Genomic DNA, 23,724 nt, shown 5'->3' on the forward strand with positions numbered 1-23,724 from the left:
GTGTTATTTATGGACGTATGTCTGTGTGTAACTTGTGAGTGAAGGTGCACAGCAACAAGTGATGCCCGGTTACCACCGAGATGTCAGCTCACGCTAAAAAAAGAAAAGTTGATGACGAATGCCGTGTTTTCAACAAGACATGGACTGCCAAGTATTTCTTTACATAAATTAAAGGTAAAGCCGTGTGCTTAATTTGTGGTACACAGGTTGCTGTGTTTAAAGAATATAATTTGAATCGCCACTACACGACAAAGCATGAGGAAAAATACCGGAATCTGTCTGATGAAGAGCGCGCAAGGGAGGCTGATGCGTTGATGGTAAAACTGCAAACCCACAAGGACTTTTTGCCAAATTTCACACCCCCAGAGATGCAGCCGTCTGGACAAGTTTTGTCATTTCTCACAAAATCGCCAGAAAAAGTAAGACGTTTTCTGACGGAGAGTTTATTAAGGAGTGCTTATTGGACTCTGTTGCGCTGATATGCCCGGAGAAGAGGGGCGCATTTGAGAACGTGTCACTCTCCCGACGCGCTGTAACGAGGCGGGTTGAGACCATCGCTGGAAACTTGGAGCTTCAGCTGAAGAACAGAACGGCCGACTTTGACTGTTTTTCGCTGGCTTTGGATGAGAGCTGCGATGTACGTGACACCGCCCAGCTGCTCATCTTCTTACGTGGGATAACTGCAGACTTTCAAATCACGGAGGAGCTGGCAGCCATGCAGTCAATTAAAGGGACAATCACATAGGTAAATGCGTGTTTGGACATGTTAGGACTGAAATGGGAAAAGCTGGCAGGTGTGACAACAGATGGTTGTCCAAATCTGACGGGGAAAAATGTTGGACTTTTAAAGAGGATGCAGGATAAAGTGACATAAATTAACCCTGTGCAGAAATTTAAATTTTTGCATTGTATTATACATCAGGAAATGTTGTGTAAGACAGTGTTGAAAATAAAACCATCAAAAGCAATCTGCTTTTGTATAAAGTTAAGTTAGGTTAAATTAAATCATTATTATTATTATTATTATTATTATTATCATCCATCCATCCATCCATTGTCACACCCTGGACAAGTCGCCACCTCATCACAGGGCCAACACAGATAGACAGGCAACATTCACACTCGCATTCATTCACACACTAGGGACCATTTAGTGTTGCCAGTATTATTATTAATCTTACGGTATATCAAAAATAATATTGAGCAAAATTTTTAATTGAAATATTGTCGATGTGGCCCTCCAGCAGTGCTCGGGTTGCTGATGCGGCCCACGGTAAAAATTAATTGCCCACCCCTGACTTAAGCAGTTCAATAAGTCTAAGCTTTGTGTCACAGGTGACAAATTAAATGGTCTGTAATTGGTTGGATTAGTTTGAGCCAATGAAATAGATGCTCTTAATGAGAGTCATGAGCCTGGTTGACGTAGGTACCGTGATTTTACCAAGTCAAATCAAGTCTCATCCTGCTGTTTAAAAGTATTCGGAAATCAGCATCAGCACTTTTTTTTTTTTCCAACTCACACATTAAACCCCCCCAGTAAAAAAAAGATGCAGGTCACAGCTTGTTGACTCACGCACAAGTGTAGTCTATAGAAGTGTAAAACTCAATGGAGGAACACCTTTTATAGCAGCAATGATTGCGGCATGTGGTGGTCCGCTCATAATAATGGTGTGCAGGAACACGGTTTCAGCCAACTTTCACTGACTGTTTACTTTTTTTTCTTCTTTCATGTGCTAAAAAGAGTGGCAGCACATCACATTAGCTCCTTTGACTTCCTTCATTTTACTTTATTTTTGGTATGCTCTCAATTTCCCTTGCTTTTTTTTTTAACACTTATCTTTTTCATAAACCACAAATTATGGTTCTGGGGCGGTTTTGTGTATTTCCGTTACTTTTCTTTTTGGGCCGTTTTGTGTTTGGCTTTGATCAGTTGAGCTGTTTGCGTTCTCCTTGCCCCCAACGCTATGGAGATCGCGGCCGGACATTCCCGTGGAAACTACGGAAAAAGCCGTAGTGCCGGCACAAAAATGAAGGAGCGAAGATTTATTTTTTTCTATTCTTCTAGCAACAATTTCCCTTGAGGATCAATAAAGTTTGTCTAAGTCAAAGTCTAAGTGAGACAACAACAACTCATTGCATTAGGAAATGTAGATTGTGAGTACCTGTATTTGTGTGATTGACAATCTGGACTGTTCTGCTGGCTAAATCTATAATTCTGTCCACTTTAAATAGTCGCAGGTCCTCCTCATCCAGAGCTATGTCTCCCAGATAGGCAACTGGAACAGACAAAGAAGAAAACAGCACAGGTCAGTTTAAGTAAAAGTCCACATTGTGAAGCGCCACTCGCCTGAGGCTTTTCCTGCCGCTCAGACTGAGTGGGCTGCGTGGATGCCTTGTCCACATCCAACGCTCTCCTTACTTACCGTGACACAGAAATAGAGATGTGTTTGGTTAGCAGGGAGGCCGTCTTGTCTGGGCTCCAAATTATAGGATAGAAATCTAAGCAACGTATTACACACTTGCGGCGCTGAAAATAAAATAAAGTTTGAACTCAGAAACCTGGTTTGTCCACACAACTAATGGAGTGGATTACACACTGTGGGCTTGGAGAGTTCATTCATATGTGATATGACCAGGGGGTGTGCCTTCTCTGCTGGCCTAACATAAATCATGATCATAAATTAATAAAAGTTCATTTTATTTTTTATTTCCATCTATCCATCCATCCATCTTCTTCCGCTTATCCTATGTGGGGTCACGGGGGCAGCAGCCTAAGCAGGGAAGCCCAGACTTTCCTCTCCCCAGCCACTTTGTCCAGCTCCTCCCGGGGGATCCCGAGGCGTTCCCAGGCCAGCCAGGAGAGATAGTCTTCCCAACACGTCCTACCGGTCGGACGTGCCCGAAACACCTCCCTAGGGAGGCGTTCGGGTGGCATCCTGCGAAGATGCCCGGACCACCTCATCTGGCTCCTCTCGATGTGGAGGAGCAGCGGCTTTACTCTGAGTTCCTCCCGGAGGACAGAGCTTCTCCCCCTATCTCTAAGGGAGAGTCCTGCCACCCGGCAGAGGGAACTCATTTGGGCCGCTTGTACCCGTGATCTTGTCCTTTCGGTCATAACCCAAAGCTCATGACCATAGGTGAGGATGGGAACGTAGATCGACCGGTAAATTGAGAGCTTTGCCTTCCGGCTCAGCTCCTTCTTCACCACAACGGATCGATACAGCGTCCGCATTACTGAAGACGCCGCACCGATCCGCCTGTCGATCTCACGATCCACTCTTCCCTCACTCGCAAATAAGACTTTGAGGTACTTGAACTCCTCCACTTGGGGTAGGGTCTCCTCTACCAACCCGGAGATGGCACTCCACCCTTTTCCGGGCGAGAACCATGGACTCGGACTTGGAGCTCCTGATTTCCATCCAAGTCGCTTCACACTCGGCTGCAAACAGATCCAGTGAGAGCTGAAGATCCTGGCCAGTTGAAGCCATCAGGACCACATCATCTGCAAAAAGCAGAGACCTAATCCTGCAGCCACCAAACCGGATCCCCTCAACGCCTTGACTGCGCCTAGAAATTCTGTCCATAAAAGTTATGAACAGAATCGGTGACAAAGGGCAGCCTTGGCGGAGTTCAACCCTCACTGAAAACGGTGAGGATACTTGTATGAAATTAATACTTGTATACATTTATGAAAAGTAAATCAAAACTATTTTGATTTACTTTTCATAAATGTATACAAGTATTCATCATATTCTCTTCATGTCATATAAGCTCCAGTGTTTTAAGTTAGAGCTTTTATCCAATCAGAATTCAGCTAGCTTGTTGCCAGCGCTGCATGAATTCTGCCGAAGGCCTTCTGAACCAACATTTACGGCGGCTGTGCAGTTTAACAAACAAAGGACGTTCCGTGAACAGACAGTTGCAATCAGATCACGAGCTGTTGACAGTAGCCCATCTAGGTAGCCTTACGTTGAACGTGACTGTGATTGGATACTCACTTGTCACTCCCAAGTATCCAATCTCATGTTGTGATTTACGAAAGCAGAAAGTGGCACCGGAGCCATACCCGGCCAGCGGAGAAATCAGCGGCACACACTTTTTTAACCAACAAAGAAGCAGAGCAAAACGTTGATTAGGTGGCAGATTTGCAGTCGTGGTCAAAAAGTGTACATACACTAGTAAAGAACATAATGTCATGGCTGTTTTGAGTTTCCAATCATTGCTACAGCTCTTATTTTTTTGTGATAGAGTGATTGGAGCACATACTTGTTGGTCACAAAAAACATTCATGAGGATTGCTTCTTCTATACATTTATTATGGGTCTACTGAAAATGTGAGCAAATCTGCTGGGTCAAAAGTATACATACAGCAATGTTAATATTTGCTTACATGTCCCTTGGCAAGTTTCACTGCAATAAGGCGCTTTTGGTAGCCATCCACAGCCACAGACCTTTCCTGCGGAAGGTCTTCTCTTTGTGCATGTGATGTCAGATGAAACAAAAATAGAGCCGTTTGGCCACAATACCCAGCAATATGTTTGGAGGAGAAAAGGTGAGGCCTTTAATCCCAGGAACACCAGGCCTACCGTCAAGCATGGTGGTGGTAGTATTATGCTCTGGGCCTGTTTTGCTGCCAATGAAACTGGTGCTTTAAATGGGACAATGAAAATAGAAGATTACCTCCAAATTCTTCAGGACAACCTAAAATCATCAGCCCGGAGGTTGGGTCTTGGGCGCAGTTGAGTGTTCCAACAGGACAATGACCCCAAACACACGTCAAAAGTGGTCAAGGAATGGCTAAATCAGGCTAGAATGAAGGTTTTAGAATGGCCTTCCCAAAGTCCTGACTTACATGTGTGGACAATGCTGAAGAAACAAGTCCATGTCATTTAGCTGAACTGCACCAATTTTGTCAAGAGTGGTCAAAAATTCAAGCAGAAGCTTGTGGATGGCTACCAAAAGCGCCTTATTGCAGTGAAACTTGCCATGGGACATGTAAGCAAATATTAACATTGCTGTATTTATACTTTTGACCCAGCAGATTTGCTCACATTTTCAGTAGACCCATAATAAATTCATAAAAGAAGCAAACTTCATGAGTGTTTTTTGTGACCAACAAGTATGTGCTCCAATCACTCTATCACAAAAAAATAAGAGTTATAGAAATGATTGGAAAGTCAAGACAGCCATGACATTATGTTCTTTACAAGTGTATATAAACTTTTGACCACGACTGAGCACCCCCGCGACCCTGAAAAGGACAGGCGGTAGAAAATGGATGGATGGATGTATATATTTGCAAGGGCATTTTCCAGAAGGATATTTAAAGAGGGACTAGATCTTGTGAAATGAGGTCGGTCGACCCCAGAAACGAGTTAAGTTGTCCTGGCGGTGAAATGGTTTGCCTGCACTTCCACTCGAATCAACCAACTACTAGCGGGTATAATGGCTTTAGAAATTGTGAATTAAAATATATTTTTTCACATTCAAAATGTTTTTTACAATTATTTTAGTTTTGATGCGGGTTTATTGATTTTTGAATGCGCCAAAAAATAGCTCCTTTTGTAAACTAGTGACAAATTGAAGTGTTTCAATGCACAGTGGTGTATTTCTGTGTAGTATTTTTCAGGCCGTGGTCATGTGGCGACATAAATGATTGTATTTCTTGAAGTGGGACTAAGTAGGACATGACTGGATATGACACTGCTTCCATGGAGTCATGTGGGCCACCTTGAACATGGATCAGCTCTTTAATGAGGCCAAGGAGAGGGAAATAACCAAGCGGTCCCACTTTACGAGGAATGTGCTTTATGGGATTCCTTACTAAATGCCCCATTTCTATGCAGGAAAGGCTGAGGGTTCTCTCCGCAGAGACAAGGCGCTCGCTTTAACGAGCTTTTAACACCAGCACGTTTTCACAATTTACGGCCAGACTTGTATGCAGGGGGTGGCGGGGGTTTTGGAGGGGAAGCAGAGGGGGTGAGAAGGCAATGAAGTCCATCCAGGATGGGAGATGGAGCAGTCCTCATACCTTCTGCTTGTAGGACCAGAGACCCACTAAAGTCCTTCTCAAATAGTGGGGGGGGGCGTGTCACGCTTTATCAGTATCCCGCTTCATTCAGCTGCGCACTACAAAACATGGTCGATGTAGCCTTTAATCCTGACTTCTCTGTTTTGATTTAAAAAATCAGGACAAATTGTTTTATTTTTTATTTTTTTCTACAAACCCCAAAAGCAGTGAAGTTGTCATGTTGTGTAAATGGTAAATAAAAAGAGAATACAATGATTTGCAAATCCTTTTCAACTTATATTCAATTGAATAGACTGCAAAGACAAGATATTTAACGTTCGAACTAGTAAACGTTGTTATTTTTTGCAAAGATTAGCTCATTTGGAATTTGATAACTGCAACATGTTTCAAAAAAGCTGGCACAAGTGGCAAAAAAGACTGAGAAAGTTGAGGAATGCTCATCAAAGACTTATTTGGAACATCCCACAGGTGAACAGGCTAATTGGGAACAGGTGGGTGCCATGATTGGGTATAAAAGCAGCTTCCATGAAATGCTCAGTCATTCACAAACAAAGACGGGGCGAGGGTTCACCACTTTGTCAACAAATGCCTGAGCAAATTGTTTAAGAACAACATTTCTCAACCAGCGATTGCAAGGAATTTAGGGATTTCACAATCTACAGTCCGTAATATCATCAAAAGGTTCAGAGAATCTGGAGAAATCACTGCACGTAAGCGGCAATGCCAGTGACCTTCGATCCCTCAGGCGGTACTGCATCAAAAAGCGACATCAGTGTGTAAAGGATATCACCACATGGGCTCAGGAACACTTCAGAAAACCACTGTCAGTAACTACAGTTGGTCGCTACATCTGTAAGTGCAAGTTAAAACTTTACTATGCAAAGCGAAAGCCATTTATCAACAACACCCAGAAACGCCGCCGGCGTTGCTGGACCCCAGCTTATCTAAGATGGACTGATGCAAAGTGGAAAAGTGTTCTGTGGTCTGACGAGTTCATATTTCAAATTGTTTTTGGAAACTGTGGACGTCGTGTCCTCCGGACCAAAAAAGGAAAAGAACCATCCGGATTGTTCTAGGCGCAAAGTTCAAAAGGCAGCATCACGCATAACAGAAATAATTGAGCAGCACTAAAATAGCATTAAACTGATAATTTAATAGAGAACATGGAAATATGGAGATGACATGAGCCATGCCCAGCCATTTGACCTTTAGGGTTAGCTACTAAGGGTGCTAAATTAAACCGATTCACATCCAAATTGCGATTTTCTATTCTGATTCTAAATCAATTCATAAGCAATAAAAAAAATAAAAAAAACTTTATTTTTAAGAGTACATTTTTGTATTAAAAATAATTATTGATATGATTGTTATTGTGTGAATGCTCCAAACATCCACACAGATGGTTTTCTACACCAAAATGAATCTATTTATTATTAGTATTATTATTGTGTGAATGCTCCAAGCATTCGTAAAACAGGCTTGTCCAACTGGCTGCCAGCCGAAGCTTTTTTCATTTGGGCGCCAAACATCAGCCAAAAAGGCTTGATGTAACCACTCAAACTAGAGTTGCTCCTGTATGCAGTACTCCCGGCACCCCGCAGGGGTCAACAGCGAGGCATATGTGCCACAATGAAACAGCAATGGGGTGAGTAGAGAACTACTCCATACATCCATTTACTACCGCTTGTCCCTTTTGGGGTCGTGGGGGGCACTGGAGCCTATCTCAGGCTATGTCTACACTAAGCCGGATAACTCCTTAAACTAATAATTATTAAGCCTAAGCCCGGTGTCAGCCACACTAAACCAGCGTTTAGTTCCCCTGCTTGGATATTTTCTAGAGGGGTAAGTGCGCCGTGTATTTCTTGAATCTCCAGCTCTTAACTGTGTATGGACTCATTGATCATTTACAAACTGAGTTCGGAGAGGAAGTGACGCCAGAAAGACCACGATCCACACAGGAAGTGACGTCAGAAAGAACGCGCCACAGCAAGCTTCATAACAACCTGTTTTCGCTCGGAGGTAAACACTAGAAATATGGAGGTGAGTCATCCAGACATGCCGTGTTTCTCCTTCTTCTACATGTACAGACGCTTGTGGAAATCACACATGAATACCTTAAGAGAAAGCCATTGCAGCTATTTGGGATACAACACTTCTCAGACGGCAAGAGAACTTTCCAATGTCAGCTGTGATTCTACAGAGCAAAAAATCTTTGTCCATTTGTCGAAGGAGAGACAACGAGAATGTGGGCTCCCGTGGATGTGCTAAAAAAGGTAGCGTGTGCTATGTATTACCTGGCTGTCGAGGGAAAACTACGGAAAACGGCGAATGCTTTTGGACTGACAAAGCAGACTGTATCAGTTATTGTCCGCCATGTATGTCTCAAACTCAACGTCTAGGTCCAGAGTATATAAAGTCACCAAAAAGGAATGGCCAATGAAGGTGAAGGTAAAAGAGTGAGGAGTGTCCGAACCAGAGATCTACATCCCTAGATTGATTGTTGTCAAATGTTCTTTATCACATTGTTTACGTGTTTATTAAAGATGTGATTAATGTATGATGTCTCAGGTGTGATTCACTACAAGAGTCACACTGGATTCCAGTTCATTGAAATATTACAACACTGGATATTGTTCAGATAAGTTACATTTAATTTAAGAACTTGCACACAAAGCAACACTGGAGGTGACTATGACGTGCGCATTTTCCGTGCATGCGTATTAGGTCCATTGCACCGGCTGACGTGGTGGGGGGGTCTTAAACCACCATTGTAGTGTGTGGACAAGGATAAGGTTAGGTGGGATTTACCCTGGATAACCTTAGTGTAGAAGGGACCTCAGCTGCATTCGGGCGGAAGGCTCATCGCAGAGCCAACACATTCAAACTAAAAATACAACTATCGGCCCTAAAATAAAATCTAAATAAATTGCTCAAATCTGAGTTTGCATGTTCTACCGTGACTGCGCGGGTTCTCTCCAGGCAGTCTCCTACTTCCAGAGACATGCATTGAATGTTGTCTGTCTATCTGTGTTGGTCCTCTTGTGTCCAGGGACCTACAGTTTGTATTTCTTGAGTTTATAAACATAATACGAATTTAAAAAAAATATTTTGTGACGATAAAATATCGATGTAATCATAGTAGTATCGACTAGATACGCTCCTGTACTTGGTATCATTACAGTGGATGTCAGGTGTAGATCCACCCATGGTATTTGTTTACATTGTGACGCCGGTGAGCTATTGTATCCTCCTACGGTGTGTAGTGAAGCATGTTTAGCTATTCCTTTTCCTCCAGTAATAATGCTACTTGCAAGAAACTTACTTTATTTGGTGCCATGGAGGCCAGGATTAGTGATTTAGAATTAACTAAAACACTGTGGATGGATATTAGCTGCTAGCTAGCTAGCCATGTCTTAAAGCACATCTAGGGACGGCGTGGCGCAGTGGAAGAATGGCCGTGCGCGACCCGAGGGTCCCTGGTTCAATCTCCACCTAGTACCAACCTCGTCATGTCCGTTGTGTCCTGAGCAAGACACTTCACCCTTGCTCCTGATGGGTGCTGGTTAGCGCCTTGCATGGCAGCTCCCTCCATCAGTGTGTAAATGTGTGTGTGAATGGGTAAATGTGGAACTAGTGTCAAAGCGCTTTGAGTACCTTGAAGGTAGAAAAGCGCTATACAAATACAACCCATTTATCATTATCTTCCTGAGGGTGTTTCAGTCTTATAACTACACCTTTATCTTTACTTTTTACATCAAAATGCGTCCATTCTCCTTTTTCTGTCTACACACTGTGTCTGCTTGTAAGTACTCTGTGTGTGCGCGCTGCCGAACATGCTCCTCTGCTCGTAAAACCAGCAATGTCATGACGACGCTCCGTCATGTCTGTAAAAAACTAACTATACTAGTACCGGTATACCGTACAACCCTAGCCCTACAATGAGGTGGACACTTGTCCAGGGTGTACCCTGCCTACTGCCAAAGTGCAGCTGGGATAGGCTCTAGCCCACCCACGACCCAAAACGGGACAAGCGGTAGAACATGGATGGATGGATGGATGGATGGATGGATGGATGGATGGATGGATGGCCTTAACAGTGACTGGACAACAAAGTATGAATGTTGTGCCCTGAGCCAGTGCTGGAGTCATTGTTTCCTGTCAGACCTTAGAAGTGACGGACAGTTCTAGACAAACACCAACAAGGTAGACATCCACACATGTTAAACTTCATCACCAAACTTGGTCAGATCTTTGTGAGTAGATATTGTGCATAAAGATATTTACTTCGTTTTGTATTGAAATTGCTGACTTTGTGATGTCTTTTGTATTCTTGGTCGTGGTTTTTGTCTGAGTAACTCTGGCGATCAAATTATATTTAATGCACGTAGCGCTAATTTTGACCAGTAGAGGGCGATAACGCTACACCTTAGGTTTAATTGTGTTGAGCCCCGTTCATGGTGTGCAATGTTTGCTGTGGATGTTGTTGTTTATTCTGTAAATACATTAACCCCAAACCTTCTATTTTGTTTATGTAAAATACACAATGGACATTTTTCATGTAAAATACACGATGGACATTATTCCGTATTTTCCGGACTATAGGGTACACCGGATTATAAGGCGCATTGCCGACGAGCAGGTCTAGTCAAGTCTATTTTCATACAAAAGGTGCACCGGATTGTAAGGCGCATTAAAGGCCTACTGAAATGCGATTTTCTTATTTAAACGGGGATAGCAGGTCCATTCTATGTGTCATACTTGATAATTTCGCGATATTGCCATATTTTTGCTGAAAGGATTTAGTAGAGAACATCGACGATAAAGTTCGCAACTTTTAGTCGCTGATAAAAAAGCCTTGCCTGTACCGGAAGTAGCAGACGAGTAGCGTGACGTCACAGGTTGTGGAGCTCCTCACATCCGCACATTGTTTACAATCATGGTCACCAGCAGCGAGAGCGATTCGGACTGAGAAAGCGACGATTTCCCCATTAATTTGAGCGAGGATGAAAGATTTGTGGATGAGGAAAGTGAGAGTGAAGGACTAGAGGACAGTGGGAGCGATTCAGATAGGGAAGATGCTGTGAGAGGCGGGTGGGACCTGATATTCAGCTGGGAATGACTAAAACAGTAAATAAACACAAGACATATATATACTCTATTAGCCACAACACAACCAGGTTTATATTTAATATGCCACAAATTAATCCCGCATAACAAACACCTCCCCCCTCCCGTCCATATAACCCGCCAATACAACTCAAACACCTGCACAACACACTCAATCCCACAGCCCAAAGTACTGTTCACCTCCCCAAAGTTCATACAGCACATATATTTCCCCAAAGTCCCCAAAGTTACGTACGTGACATGCACATAGCGGCACGCACGTACGGGCAAGCGATCAAATGTTTGGAAGCCGCAGATGCATGCGTACTCACGGTACCGCGTCTGCGTATCCAACTCAAAGTCCTCCTGGTAAGAGTCTCTGTTGTCCCAGTTCTCCACAGGCCAATGGTAAAGCTTGACTGTCATCTTCCAGGAATGTAAACAATGAAACACCGGCTGTGTTTGTGTTGCTGCAGTCGGCCGCAATACGCCGCTTCCCACCTACAGCTTTCTTCTTTGCTGTCTCCATTGTTCATTGAACAAATTGCAAAAGATTCACCAACACAGATGTCCAGAATACTGTGGAATTTTGCGATGAAAACAGACGACTTAATAGCTGGCCAACATGCTGTCCCAAAATGTCCTCCACAATCCGTGACGTCACGCGCTGACGTCATCATACCGAGACGTTTTCAGCAGGATATTTCGCGCAAAATTTTAAATTGCCCTTTACTAAGCGAACCCAGCCGTATTAGCATGTGTTGCAATGTTAAGATTTCATCATTGATATATAAACTATCAGACTGCGTGGTCGGTAGTAGTGGGTTTCAGTAGGCCTTTAAAAGGGTCATAATATTATTTTTTTCTAATTGAAAACAAAAATTGAAAACACTTCCTTGTGGGCCGTGTGTAATGTTCTAAATTTTCAATGGAACATGTAACATTTTGGTGTTGTTTACTTGAGTCATATTGCAGTCTACACGTATCTCTTATGTGTGACCGCCATCTACTGGTCGCACTTATCATTACACCATGTACCAAATAAAATAGCTTCGAGGTCGGTAAGCACAACCAAAATTATTCCGTACATTAGGCGCACCGGGTTATAAGGCGCACTGTCGAGTTTTGAGAAAATGAAAGGATTTTAAGTGTGCCTTACAGTCCGAAAAATTTGGTACTTTTGTAGTGTTTATTTTATGTTTATATTTTCAGTCTAACAAACCTAAATTAAGGAAGAAGTGTAAGGAAATGAAACTGAGGAAGGAAAATAATTAAAAATGAGGAACATCAATCCTCAACATAACTTCTGGAGCTTCTGTTTCTTCATACTGTTAACTATCTGCCTAGCTGCACACGCTGAAAACAAGTAGCGAGTGCAGAATAATGACTGTATTTGCAGTGCTGTGTAAAAGCTAATGTGTTTACTTTGTAATTAAGTACATGCAGTCTCAAAGACACTTTCTGATGCAGGGATAGGCAAACTACGGCCCGGGGGCCACATCCGGCCCGTTGGTCTTTTTAATCCGGCCCGCCAAATAGAACAAAATTAGGCAAAGATCTGTTATGAGAATTGCCACAACAAGACTGATTGATTGATTGATTGATTGAAACTTTTACTAGTAGATTGCACAGTGAAGTACATATTCCGTACAATTGACCACTAAATGGTAACACCCCAATAAGTTTTTCAACTTGTTTAAGTCGGGGTCCACTTAAATTGATTCATGATACAGATATATACTATTTTCATAATACAGTCATCACACAAGATAATCATCACAGTATATAAATTGAATTATTTACATTATTTACAATCCGGGGTGTGGGATATGAAGGGGGCCGGGGGGTTAAGTTTGGTTGGAATCAACACTTCAGTCATCAACAATTGCATCATCAGAGAAAATGACATTGGAACAGTGTAGGTCTGACTTGGTAGGATATGTACAGCAAGTATTGGACACAGAGAGAGAGATCAGAAATTATAAGAAAAAGTGACTACATTTGATTGTTTACATTTGATTATTTACAATCCGAGGAGGTATGATGAGGAAGGGAGGGTGTTAGTTTAGGGTTGAAGTTGCCTGGAGGTGTTCTTTTAGTACCGTTTTGAAGGAGGATAGAGATGCCCTTTCTTTTACACCTGTTGGGAGTGCATTCCACATTGATGTGTCATAGAAAGAGAATGAGTTAAGACCTTTGTTAGATCGGAATCTGGGTTTAACGTGGTTAGTGGAGCTCCCCCTGGTGTTGATACTAGACTTCCATGCATTGGCAAAAAAAAGTGTGATCAACACTGCTACTACCATTAAAAGAGAATGTAAGTGTGTAATCCCATTTTGGAGTTTCTTTGAAACTATTGTGGAAAAACGATGTATAGACCATGTATAGAGCACCGCAGAGGTCACCACAGTGTATATGTTTCTTTTATTTTTTATTCATAGCTGTATGTAGGCGGCTGGTTGCATCAACTCTGCTCTTTTAATGTCTTTAATGTCCTTTCTGTTCTTTGATGTTTCCCTCTTACACACATGTAAGAGGGATGTGTGCTATGGCTATGAGTTGTTTTTTTCCCTTGGCCTCAGTCTGGACCCCCTCTCCAGGGGCCCAGGCTTAGACCGATTTTTTTTTTCTCTTCCCCCGCGCCCCCCTCCCACATTGTTTACCTGTTTCTCACCTTTTTTGTAAGGGGCGCCAGAAGTTGGCAGACCCGTCAGCGATCCTGTTCTGTCTCCCTGTAATGTTCGTCTGATCTTGAATGGGATTGTGCTGAAAATTGTGATTTCCCCTTGGGCATTAATAAAGTATTTCTGATTCTGATTATGATGTTTGGGATGTCTACTCTTAGTTCCAACAGATACCATATGCTTTGAAATGCGTCATGTGCTCGCCCGGCCCGTCTGTCAAATTTCAAAAGCCAATGTGGCCCCTGAGACAAAAGGTTTCCAATAATTTCTACAACTCTTATTTTTTTGTGATAGAGTGATTGGAGCACATACTTGTTGGTCACAAAAAACATTCATGAAGTTTGGTCCTACCACAGAACTTTCCTCCAGAAGGTCTTATCTTTGTCCATGTGATGTCAGATCAGAACAAAAATGGAGTACAATACCCAGCAATATGTTTGGAGGAGAAAAGGTGAGGCCTTTAATCCCAGGAACAGTATTATGGTAGTACTATGCTCTGGGCCTGTTTTGCTGCCAATGGAACTGGTGCTTTAAATGGGACAATGAAAAAGGAGGATTACCTCCAAATTCTTCAGGACAAGCTAAAATCATCAGCCCGGAGGTTGGGTCTTGGGCGCAGTTGGGTGTTCCAACAGGACAATGACCCCAAACACACCTCAAAAGTGGTAAATGAATGGCTAAATCAGGCTAGAATGAAGGTTTTAGAATGGCCTTCCCAAAGTCCTGACTTAAACATGTGGACAATGCTGAAGAAACAAGTCCATGTCAGAAAACCAACACATTTAGCTGAACTGCATCAATTTTGTCAAGAGGAGTGGTCAAAAATTCAACCAGAAGCTTGCCAGAAGCTTGTGGATGGCTACAGAAAGCGCCTTATTGCAGTGTAAGCAAATATTAACATTGCACATTTTGACCCAGCAGATTTGCTCACATTTTCAGTAGACCCATAATAAATTCATAAAAGAAGCAAATTTCATGAATGTTTTTTGTGACCAACAAGTATGTGCTCCAATCACTCTAACACAAAAAAATAAGAGTTGTAGAAATGACTGGAAACTCAAGACAGCCATGACATTATGTTCTTTACAAGTGTATGTACACTTTTGATCGCGACTGTATGTGAAGAGCCATACATGTAGCTGAGTGACAGTGTTTGGGATGAGAGGCTGATGACAAGACAGGACATGCACAAATTCCAAAAGGTCAGAAAGGATCTTCTCATTTGAGCTCACACGGAATAAACGCTAATTAAAATCATCTCTCTTGTGCAAGGGTTATGACGGCGATTGTTAACCACAGCACTGACAAGGATAAAGCCTGACATGTTTTTTATTTTTAATCCGCATTTTCATTCCATTCTCTAGAAGCGAGCGTTAAACAGAACAAGCTGTGCTCTGAGCGACTCCATCCAAGTGTTTAAAAGTGCAAATAAAAGTCAAACAAAGAAAGGCAGCATTTTATCACTCCATGAAGATCAAGCACAACTGGAAGATGTGCCAAGTAGGGTCCATTTGCACCATATTAGACATGCTGGCTCACCTCAGGCCCGTGAGTAGCCATCATGCAGCACAGTAATGGCTCTCCTCTTTGTTCTCAGACAACAAGTGAGCAAACGAGCGTCAGAGCTCGTTTCCCTCCCTCGGGCAAGGCAGTCGTCCTGGAGACGCTTGTTGCAGGTCTATGGAAAGACTCGCAGGGATTGTGGTTTAATCCCCTTGTCTGCTCGCTTTAATTATCCACGATTTTAGGAATCTTTGGTTTTGGGATTGAGGACAAGATACGCAGCAAGGTGATAAAGCCCTGGAATGATGACAGATGTAGATTATAGCCCCGCACAGATGGCTTCCCAAACCTCACTCATTACTAAATGACAGCAGCTGTACTCATAACACTAATATCTATAATCTTTATTTGGTTCACATCTCCCTTTTTAGGTGACGACAACAAGATTCAAGCCATTTCATTTCACTGAACGTATTCATTCATCTTTCCCCATTTTTTTTGTTTAGTTCATCTAGACCGGGGGTGTCAAACTGGTTTTCATGGGGGGCCACATGGCAGTCATGGCCCTCAGAGTGTAACAATGTCAAAGTATCATTATATTATTGCCTATGCATTTGATTTGTGTACGTACAAAGTGATGGATAACTTGCTTTGACCAGCAGATATTGAAGTATTTATTGTTATTTTTACAAACCATCATACAATAACCATCATATAATAATTATGGGTGCTAAAAAATGTTTACCACATGCGAATCCCGATTTTTTTTAGTCATTTGAAAAAATCTAAACTTTTTTTTCTGACAAATTAATATTATTTTTTTAACATTTTTTAGGCCATCTCTATGCTTACTTGGTGCATGTATGTCTCATATGTCAGCAACCAAAAGAAGGTTTTGTACGCAGTTTTGTTAAAATGTTGTCATTAAATCCGTTTGAATGGAGAATCGTGTTGAATCGAGTATGAATAATGAATCAAATCCTTACCCCAAGAATCGGAATCGAATGCCGAGGTGCCCAAAGATTCACACCAATAACAATTGAATATTTGTATATACAGTCGCGAACAAAAGTGTACATACACTTGTAAAGAACATAATGTCATGGCTGTTTTGAGTTTCTAATACTTTCTACAACTCTTATTTTTTTGGTGATAGAGTGATTGGAGCACATACTTGTTGGTCACAAAAAACATTCATGAAGTTTGCTTCTTTTATGAATTTATTATGGGTCTACTGTAAATGTGAGCATATCTGCTGGGTCAAAAGTATACATACAGCAACATAAATCTCAATTTGTGTTTCATCTGACCACAGAACTTTCCTCCAGAAGGTCTTATCTTTGTCCATGTGATGTCAGATGAAACAAAAATGGAGCTGTTTGGCCACAATACCCAGCAATATGTTTGGAGGAGAAAAGGTGAGGCCTTTAATCACAGGAACACCATCCTACCATCAAGCATGGTGGTGGTAGTATTACGCTCTCGGTCTGTTTAGCTGCCAATGGAACTGGTGCTTTACAGAGAATAAATGGGACAATGAAAAAGAAGGATTACCTCCAAATTCTTCAGGACATCCTAAAATCATCAGCCCGGAGGTTGGGTCTTAGGCGCAGTTGGGTGTTCCAACAGGACAAAGACCCCAAACACACGTCAAAAGTGGTAAAGGAATGGCTAAATCGGGCTACAATGAAGGTTTTAGAATGGCCTTCCCAAAGTCATGACTTAAACGTGTGGACAATGCTGAAGAAACAAGTCCATGTCAGTAATTTTGCTGAACTGCACCAATTTTGTGACGGGGAGTGGTCAAAAATTCAAGCAGAAGCTTGTGGATGGCTACCAAAAGCGCCTTATTGCAGTGAAACTTGCCAAGGGACATGTAAGCAAATATTAACATTGCTGTATGTATACTTTTGACCCAGCAGATTTGCTCACATTTTCAGTAGACCCATAATAAATTCATAAAAGAAGCAAACTTCATGAATGTTTTTTGTGACCAACAAGTATGTGCTCCAATCACTCTATCACAAAAAAATAAGAGTTGTAGAAATGACTGGAAACTCAAGACAGCCATGACATTATGTTCTTTACAAGTATATGTACACTTTTGACCACCACTGTATATCACAGTTTAAAACATGTAATTTCATGTAATTAGTTTTTCTGTCAAAATGGAAACAATGACAACATTTAGTAAGAAAGATGAAGTATGCACATTATTTCAAGGCTTTTAAATGACGTGTCGGGCCGGATCTGGCCCTCTGGCCTTGAGTTTGACACCTGTGATGTAGACCGTCATAATCCTTCACATGGCAGTAAACATATCCAGTCAGATTATACATGAGATTTCAGTCCAATTAATCCCATTGATCGGTGTAATGCCCCAGCCTCGACCTCAAACACCACATAAATCCCCTTCCTTGAAACTCAGACATCTGCCAGCCAAACCTGCGCAAACATCGATACAAAGCCGAGGCGCACGTCTATATTTAGAAGGTCCCTTAGAACTCCTCAGATGAGAAAGTGGGGCCAATATGAAAGGCAGGAATGCATGACAATACCCTGGCACCGCCCGTGTTTGCTAACAAACGCTGCATTTCAATGCCAATGGCGGCCAGCTGAGTATTGTGTTAAGGTGATTACCAAGTACCACTCTCCAGGGTCCACACTGGAACACTTCTGTCTGATCGCTGCTGGCCAGGGGAGGGTTGAAGATACAATCCCCACCACTGGTTTGGATTTCTAACAACATGTTTCCCGTTGGAAAAAGTCACATTTGATCATCCATTCTAAAATTTAGGGGAAGCCCAAGAAAAAACATTTCAGTTCTGAGCTGGAGTAAGGTCCGTTACAGTGTAACATTGTTCTCTACCTAGAACTGTCCCCAAAATGTGTGTCAGACTGTAATAAATGTGTCAGAACCCGCCGATAATGAGTGTCAGAACCCGACTACAATTAATGTGTCAGAACCCGACTATAATGAGTGTGTCAGAACCAGACTACAATGAGTGTGTCTGAACCAGACTATAACGAGTGGGTCAAAACCCGACGATAATGAGTGGGTCAGAACCCGACTACAATGAGTGTGTCTGAACCCGACTATAATGAGTGGGTCAGAACCCGACGATAATGAGTGGGTCAGAACCCGACTACAATGAGTGTGTCAGAACCCGACTACGATGAGTGTGTCAGAACCCGACTACGATGAGTGTGTCAGAACCCGACTGCAATGAGTGTGTCAGAACCCGACTACAATGAGTGTGTCAGAACCCGACTGCAATGAGTGTGTCAGAACCCGACTATAATGAGTGTGTCTGAACCCGACTATAATGAGTGGGTCTGAACCTGACTATAATGAGTGGGTCTGAACCTGACTATAATGAGTGTGTCAGAACCCGACTATGATGAGTGTGTCAGAACCCGACTACAATGAGTGTGTCAGAACCCGACTATAATGAGTGGGTCTGAACCTGACTATAATGAGTGTGTCAGAACCCGACTATGATGAGTGTGTCAGAACCCGACTACAATGAGTGTGTCAGAACCCGACTATAATGAGTGGGTCTGAACCCGACTATAATGAGTGGGTCTGAACCCGACTATAATGAGTGGGTCTGAACCCGACTATAATGAGTGTGTCAGAACCCGACTATAATGAGTGGGTCTGAACCCGACTATAATGAGTGGGTCTGAACCCGACTATAATGAGTGGGTCTGAACCCGACAATAATAAGTGGGTCAGACCCCGACTATGATGAGTGTGTCAGAACCAGACTATGATGAGTGTGTCAGAACCCGACTATGATGAGTGTGTCAGAACCCGACTATAATGAGTGGGTCTGAACCTGACTATAATGAGTGTGTCAGAACCCGACTATAATGTTTGCATAGTCACTGCGCTTCATTTTTCTTCTTCTTTTATTTCTTTATTGCAAAGGTTTCACAAAACTATACAAAATCTTGCCCTTTCACATTTCCCTTTTTAAAAAAAATTAAAAATAAACACCAAACAAATACAGTGAATGCCACATATTGTTTTAAAAAATAAATACCGTATTTTTCGGACTATAAGGAGCAAAACTCGACAGTGCGCCTTATAACCCGGTGCGCCTAATGTACAGAATAATTCTGGTTGTGCTTACCGACCTCAAAGCTTTTTTATTTGGTACATGGTGTAATGATAAGTGGGATCAGTAGATGGCAGTCACACATAAGAGATGCGTGTAGACTGCAATATGATGACAGTCACACATAAGAGATACGTATAGACTGCAATATGACTAAAAAAAACAACACCTAAATGTTATATGTTCCATTAAAAATATAGAACATTACAAACGGCGCTCAAAAATCTATCAAAATGTTTTAGTAGGACTTTGATAAGCCATTGTACCACTTAATGGATTGTACTGTGCTTCAACATAGGAGTATTATTATGGTGTGTGTATAAGGTAAGACATATTATCTGGCGTTTTGTTTCGCAATATTATGCAAAAGCAACTTTTCTTACCTTCTGGTACCTGCTGATCTGTGTTTGGGATCTGCATAAGTCCCGAAAATTTGCACCAGTCCGCCTTTGTAGTCCGTGTCAACACCGTAGTGGATAAGCTTCTTCTTTTTCTCTATCTTCTTGTTATGTGACATTAATCCTCCACTGTTGCCATTTCTAATATAAAGTAGTGTAAAGTTCTTACTTATATCTGTCAGTAAACTCGCCATGAAAGCACTAAATAAAACATACCGGTGTAGTGAGTTTACATTATTCACCCAAGGAACTTTAGTTATTAGAGTTCCGGTCGGATGTTTTTTTACGGGACACATTTTGGGCGTTGTTGTTGCACTAGTGAGCCACGGATGAGGAGATGCTGCTTCGTTATTGATTGAAGTAAAGTCTGAATGTCATTAAAACAGTTAGCGCCATCTTTTGACACTTCTTCCACACCCATCCTTGCACACTACACCGCTACAACAAAGATGACGGGGAGAAGTGATTTGAAGATGATCTGTAAAACATCATCTATGCAACATTTTGACCAAAGAACCACCATTACATGTTACGTAGACCAGTGGTCTCCAACCACCGGTCCGGGTACCGGTACCGGTCCGTGACGCATTTGCTACCGTGCCACAGAGAAACAAACAATTTATAAAAGACTGCTTTTTCTCCAACTTAACTTTGGCCTGTCCCACTAGACAAGGGGTGTCAAACTTGTTATAATTGAGGGCCACAAGGGATGTCAAACTTGTTTTAATTGAGGGCCGCACCGCAGTCATGGCTGCCATGAGAGGGCTGCTTGTAACAGTAAATAATTAATGAATTTGCCTATGAATTTAAATATTTTTTTAAACATTTCTTACGTAAAGCGTAAAAAAAATCTTCAGATTTTACCACTGTTTTTTTTTACAGAAAAAAGGTTGCCAGACTTTTACTGTAAAATATATGGTGTGTTTTTTTCATTATTAATATTAACATATTATTGTAAATAGAAATACAGTACCGCTGTTTAATTTTATTTTGGCAACTCAGCTGCCAGTTTTTTTACCATAATAAAATGTGGTACCATAAAATTATCAACCGTGGATTTTACAGTAAAAAAAACAAACAAACTGACAGCTCAGTCGACATAAATTTACTGTAAAAAAACAGACATTGGTCGTTTTTTTTCAACTTACAGTAACATTTTTTTACAGTAAAATCTATTGCTAATTTTTAGAGTGTACAACTTGATGGATAACTTGCTTCGAAATCATAAGTTCAGCAGATATTTAAGTATTTATTTGGATTTTGACCAACAAAGTTAGATAATATAATATTTGTTGCAATATTGGACACTATTTTTCCCCCCTGTCAAACTAGAAAGAAAGAAAAAAATACCTTTAGCAAGGAAAATAAGAAAGTAAAGAAAGAAAATATAAGGTATTTTATTGACACATTATTTCCATTTTTTTTTACCATAATAAAATGTGGTACCATAAAATCATCAACCGTGGATTTTACAGTAAAAAAACAAACAAACTGACAGCTCAGTCGACAGAATTTTACTGTAAAAAAACAAACATTGGTCGTTTTTTTTCAACTTACAGTAACATTTTTTACAGTAAAATCTATTGCTCATTTTTATAGTGTACAACTTGATAGATAACTTGCTTCAAAATCATAAATTCACCAGATATTTAAGTATTTATTTGGATTTTGACCAACAAAGTTAGATAATATAATATTTGTTGCAATATTGGACACTATTTTTTCCCCCCTGTCAAACTAAAAAGAAAAAGAAAAAATACCTTTAGCAAGGAAAATAAGAAAGTAAAGAAAGAAAATATAAGGTATTTTATTGACACATTATTTCCAGTTTTTTTTTTACCATAATAAAATGTGGTACCATAAAATCATCAACCGTGGATTTTACAGTAAAAAAAACAAACAAACTGACAGCTCAGTGCTGGAGCCTATCTCAGCTGCATTCGGGCGGAAGCGGTGTACACCCTGGACAAGTCGCCACCTCATCGCAGGGCTATAGTGAGTTGTATTTTCCATGCACTTAATTTTGCTGTATTTGTATCTGGCACGAGCGGAAAGCCGGTCCCTGAAAATAATGCCTGCATTAAACAAGCCCGTGGTGCAAAAAAGGTTGGGGACCACTGATGTAGACCACAAGGAAGTCTTTTAAATTTAGAAAAAAATCATCATATAATATAATATAATATAATGCCTTTTGCATGAAAACAGACCAGAATTGACCCGCTCATCGGCAGTGCGCCCTATAATCCGGTGTGCCCTATGGTCCGGAAAATACGGTAAATAAAGTACATTAACACAAACTATCTCTGCACTCTTCTTAAAGGGGGCAACGTACGCTAAGTTGTAGAAGAACACCACCGGCTAGTTTATCTTATCGTTACAAAAAAAAAACATATTTTGAAAATGTTGATATTTTTCACAACTATATTGAATAAAAATTGCTTGTTGGCTGGAGGAATGTGTCTGGCGTTGAGACCACAGTCTGGCAGGGAGCGCGTGCACACACGTAAAAAGTAGTGCAAAAGAAGCAACTGACAATTTGCACTTGCAGCCACGTTGTTGTTATGATACAATGTACATTGAATGATAGCTAACGCTAGTAGCTATATTTCGCTAACATCAGCTGGCCACAGATCAAGCTAACGCGTGTGTTACAGTCATAGACATCTTATAAGTAGACGCAGCATCGAGCGCTACTGCCTACTGGCGCTGACGAGACGCGGGGCCGCCATCTTGGAGTGGTGATCCGCTCCACTCAGTGCAATTCATTTGTCAGGAGCAATGAACTGTCAGCGCATTTAATTCATCTTACCTCACTGAATACCACTGATTTTCACCCCCTTTTTTGTCATACGTGTAGCTATGATAAAGGACACATGTTTTATTATTCATAGTTTGCTTAACAGTAATAAAATATTCTTATATGCTATAAGTGACCAGACGTCCGAGATCAAAACTGGGAATATAATACCAGAGAAGGGGGGGGAAAACGGTGAGCTATTTTTAAATTGAAGAAACAATATGATGAGGTTATATATAAACATGCGTATATCCTACATAAACAAAGTATGAATACATTAGATATCTATATATCTTATAGACTGTATCTCTGTTGCTGCAGCAGCAGAGAGTTTATTCTGTCTTGACACTTTGTATTGATATTTTGTATTACATTCTTCCCTTAAATGATCATGTTTACAGTGATTGTTTTATATGTATTTTTTATGTATGTCGCTTTGGATAAAACCGTCTGCCAAATGCTTAAACATATATAAACACCTGAAAGTCTTTATATCAGCTAAAACCACCAATCTGTTTCACTGGATTCAGAATAAAACCAAATTCTGTCTTACCCAACAATGTTAGTATTTGAATATTGTTACTTTTGGTTACAATTATACTGTTATAAAAGTATTGTCTTATACTTTGCCTAAAATGAGAACACATAATCAGTGGCGTCTAGTGAATTTTCTTTTAGGTGGGGCTGAAAGTTTGTAAACCAAATCCCTGTAGTGGGGTCATCCTCCCCCAGAAGATTTCTTTGTGATTTTCACATACAAATAAAGCATTCTGGTGCATTCTGACAAAATAATGAAGACAAAATAGAACATTTCATAGGATTGCAGAGAACTAAATTCTTCAGGACAACCTAAAATCATCAGCCCGGAGGTTGGGTCCTGGGCGCAGTTGGGTGTTCCAACAGGACAGTGACCCCAAACACACGTCAAAAGTGGTAAAGGAATGGCTAAATCAGGCTAGAATGAAGGTTTTTAGACAATGTGGACAATGCTGAAGAAACAAGTCCATGTCAGAAAACCAACACATTTAGCTGAACTGCACCAATTGTGTCAAGAGGAGTGGTCAAAAATTCAAGTAGAAGC

At 41.2% G+C, this 23,724-nt stretch overlaps 1 protein-coding gene across 3 annotated transcripts in view; it reads right to left on the reverse strand.

Annotated features, from left to right (window-relative positions):
- bmp1a (bone morphogenetic protein 1a) overlaps positions 1–23,724 on the reverse strand; it is a 148,906-nt gene that overhangs the window by 87,199 nt on the left and 37,983 nt on the right. For all 3 annotated transcript variants that reach the window (XR_009817510.1, XM_061981771.1, XM_061981772.1), the window contains exon 2: positions 2,163–2,276. Coding sequence is in view for 2 of the 3 variants with exons in the window: in XM_061981771.1 (XP_061837755.1) it covers positions 2,163–2,276 (114 nt within the window). In the remaining variant the exon portion in view is untranslated. The remainder of the gene's footprint in view (positions 1–2,162; positions 2,277–23,724) is intronic.

The sequence above is a fragment of the Nerophis lumbriciformis genome, linkage group LG24 (assembly GCF_033978685.3).
Source record: "Nerophis lumbriciformis linkage group LG24, RoL_Nlum_v2.1, whole genome shotgun sequence".
NCBI classification, from domain to species: Eukaryota; Metazoa; Chordata; class Actinopteri; order Syngnathiformes; family Syngnathidae; genus Nerophis; species Nerophis lumbriciformis.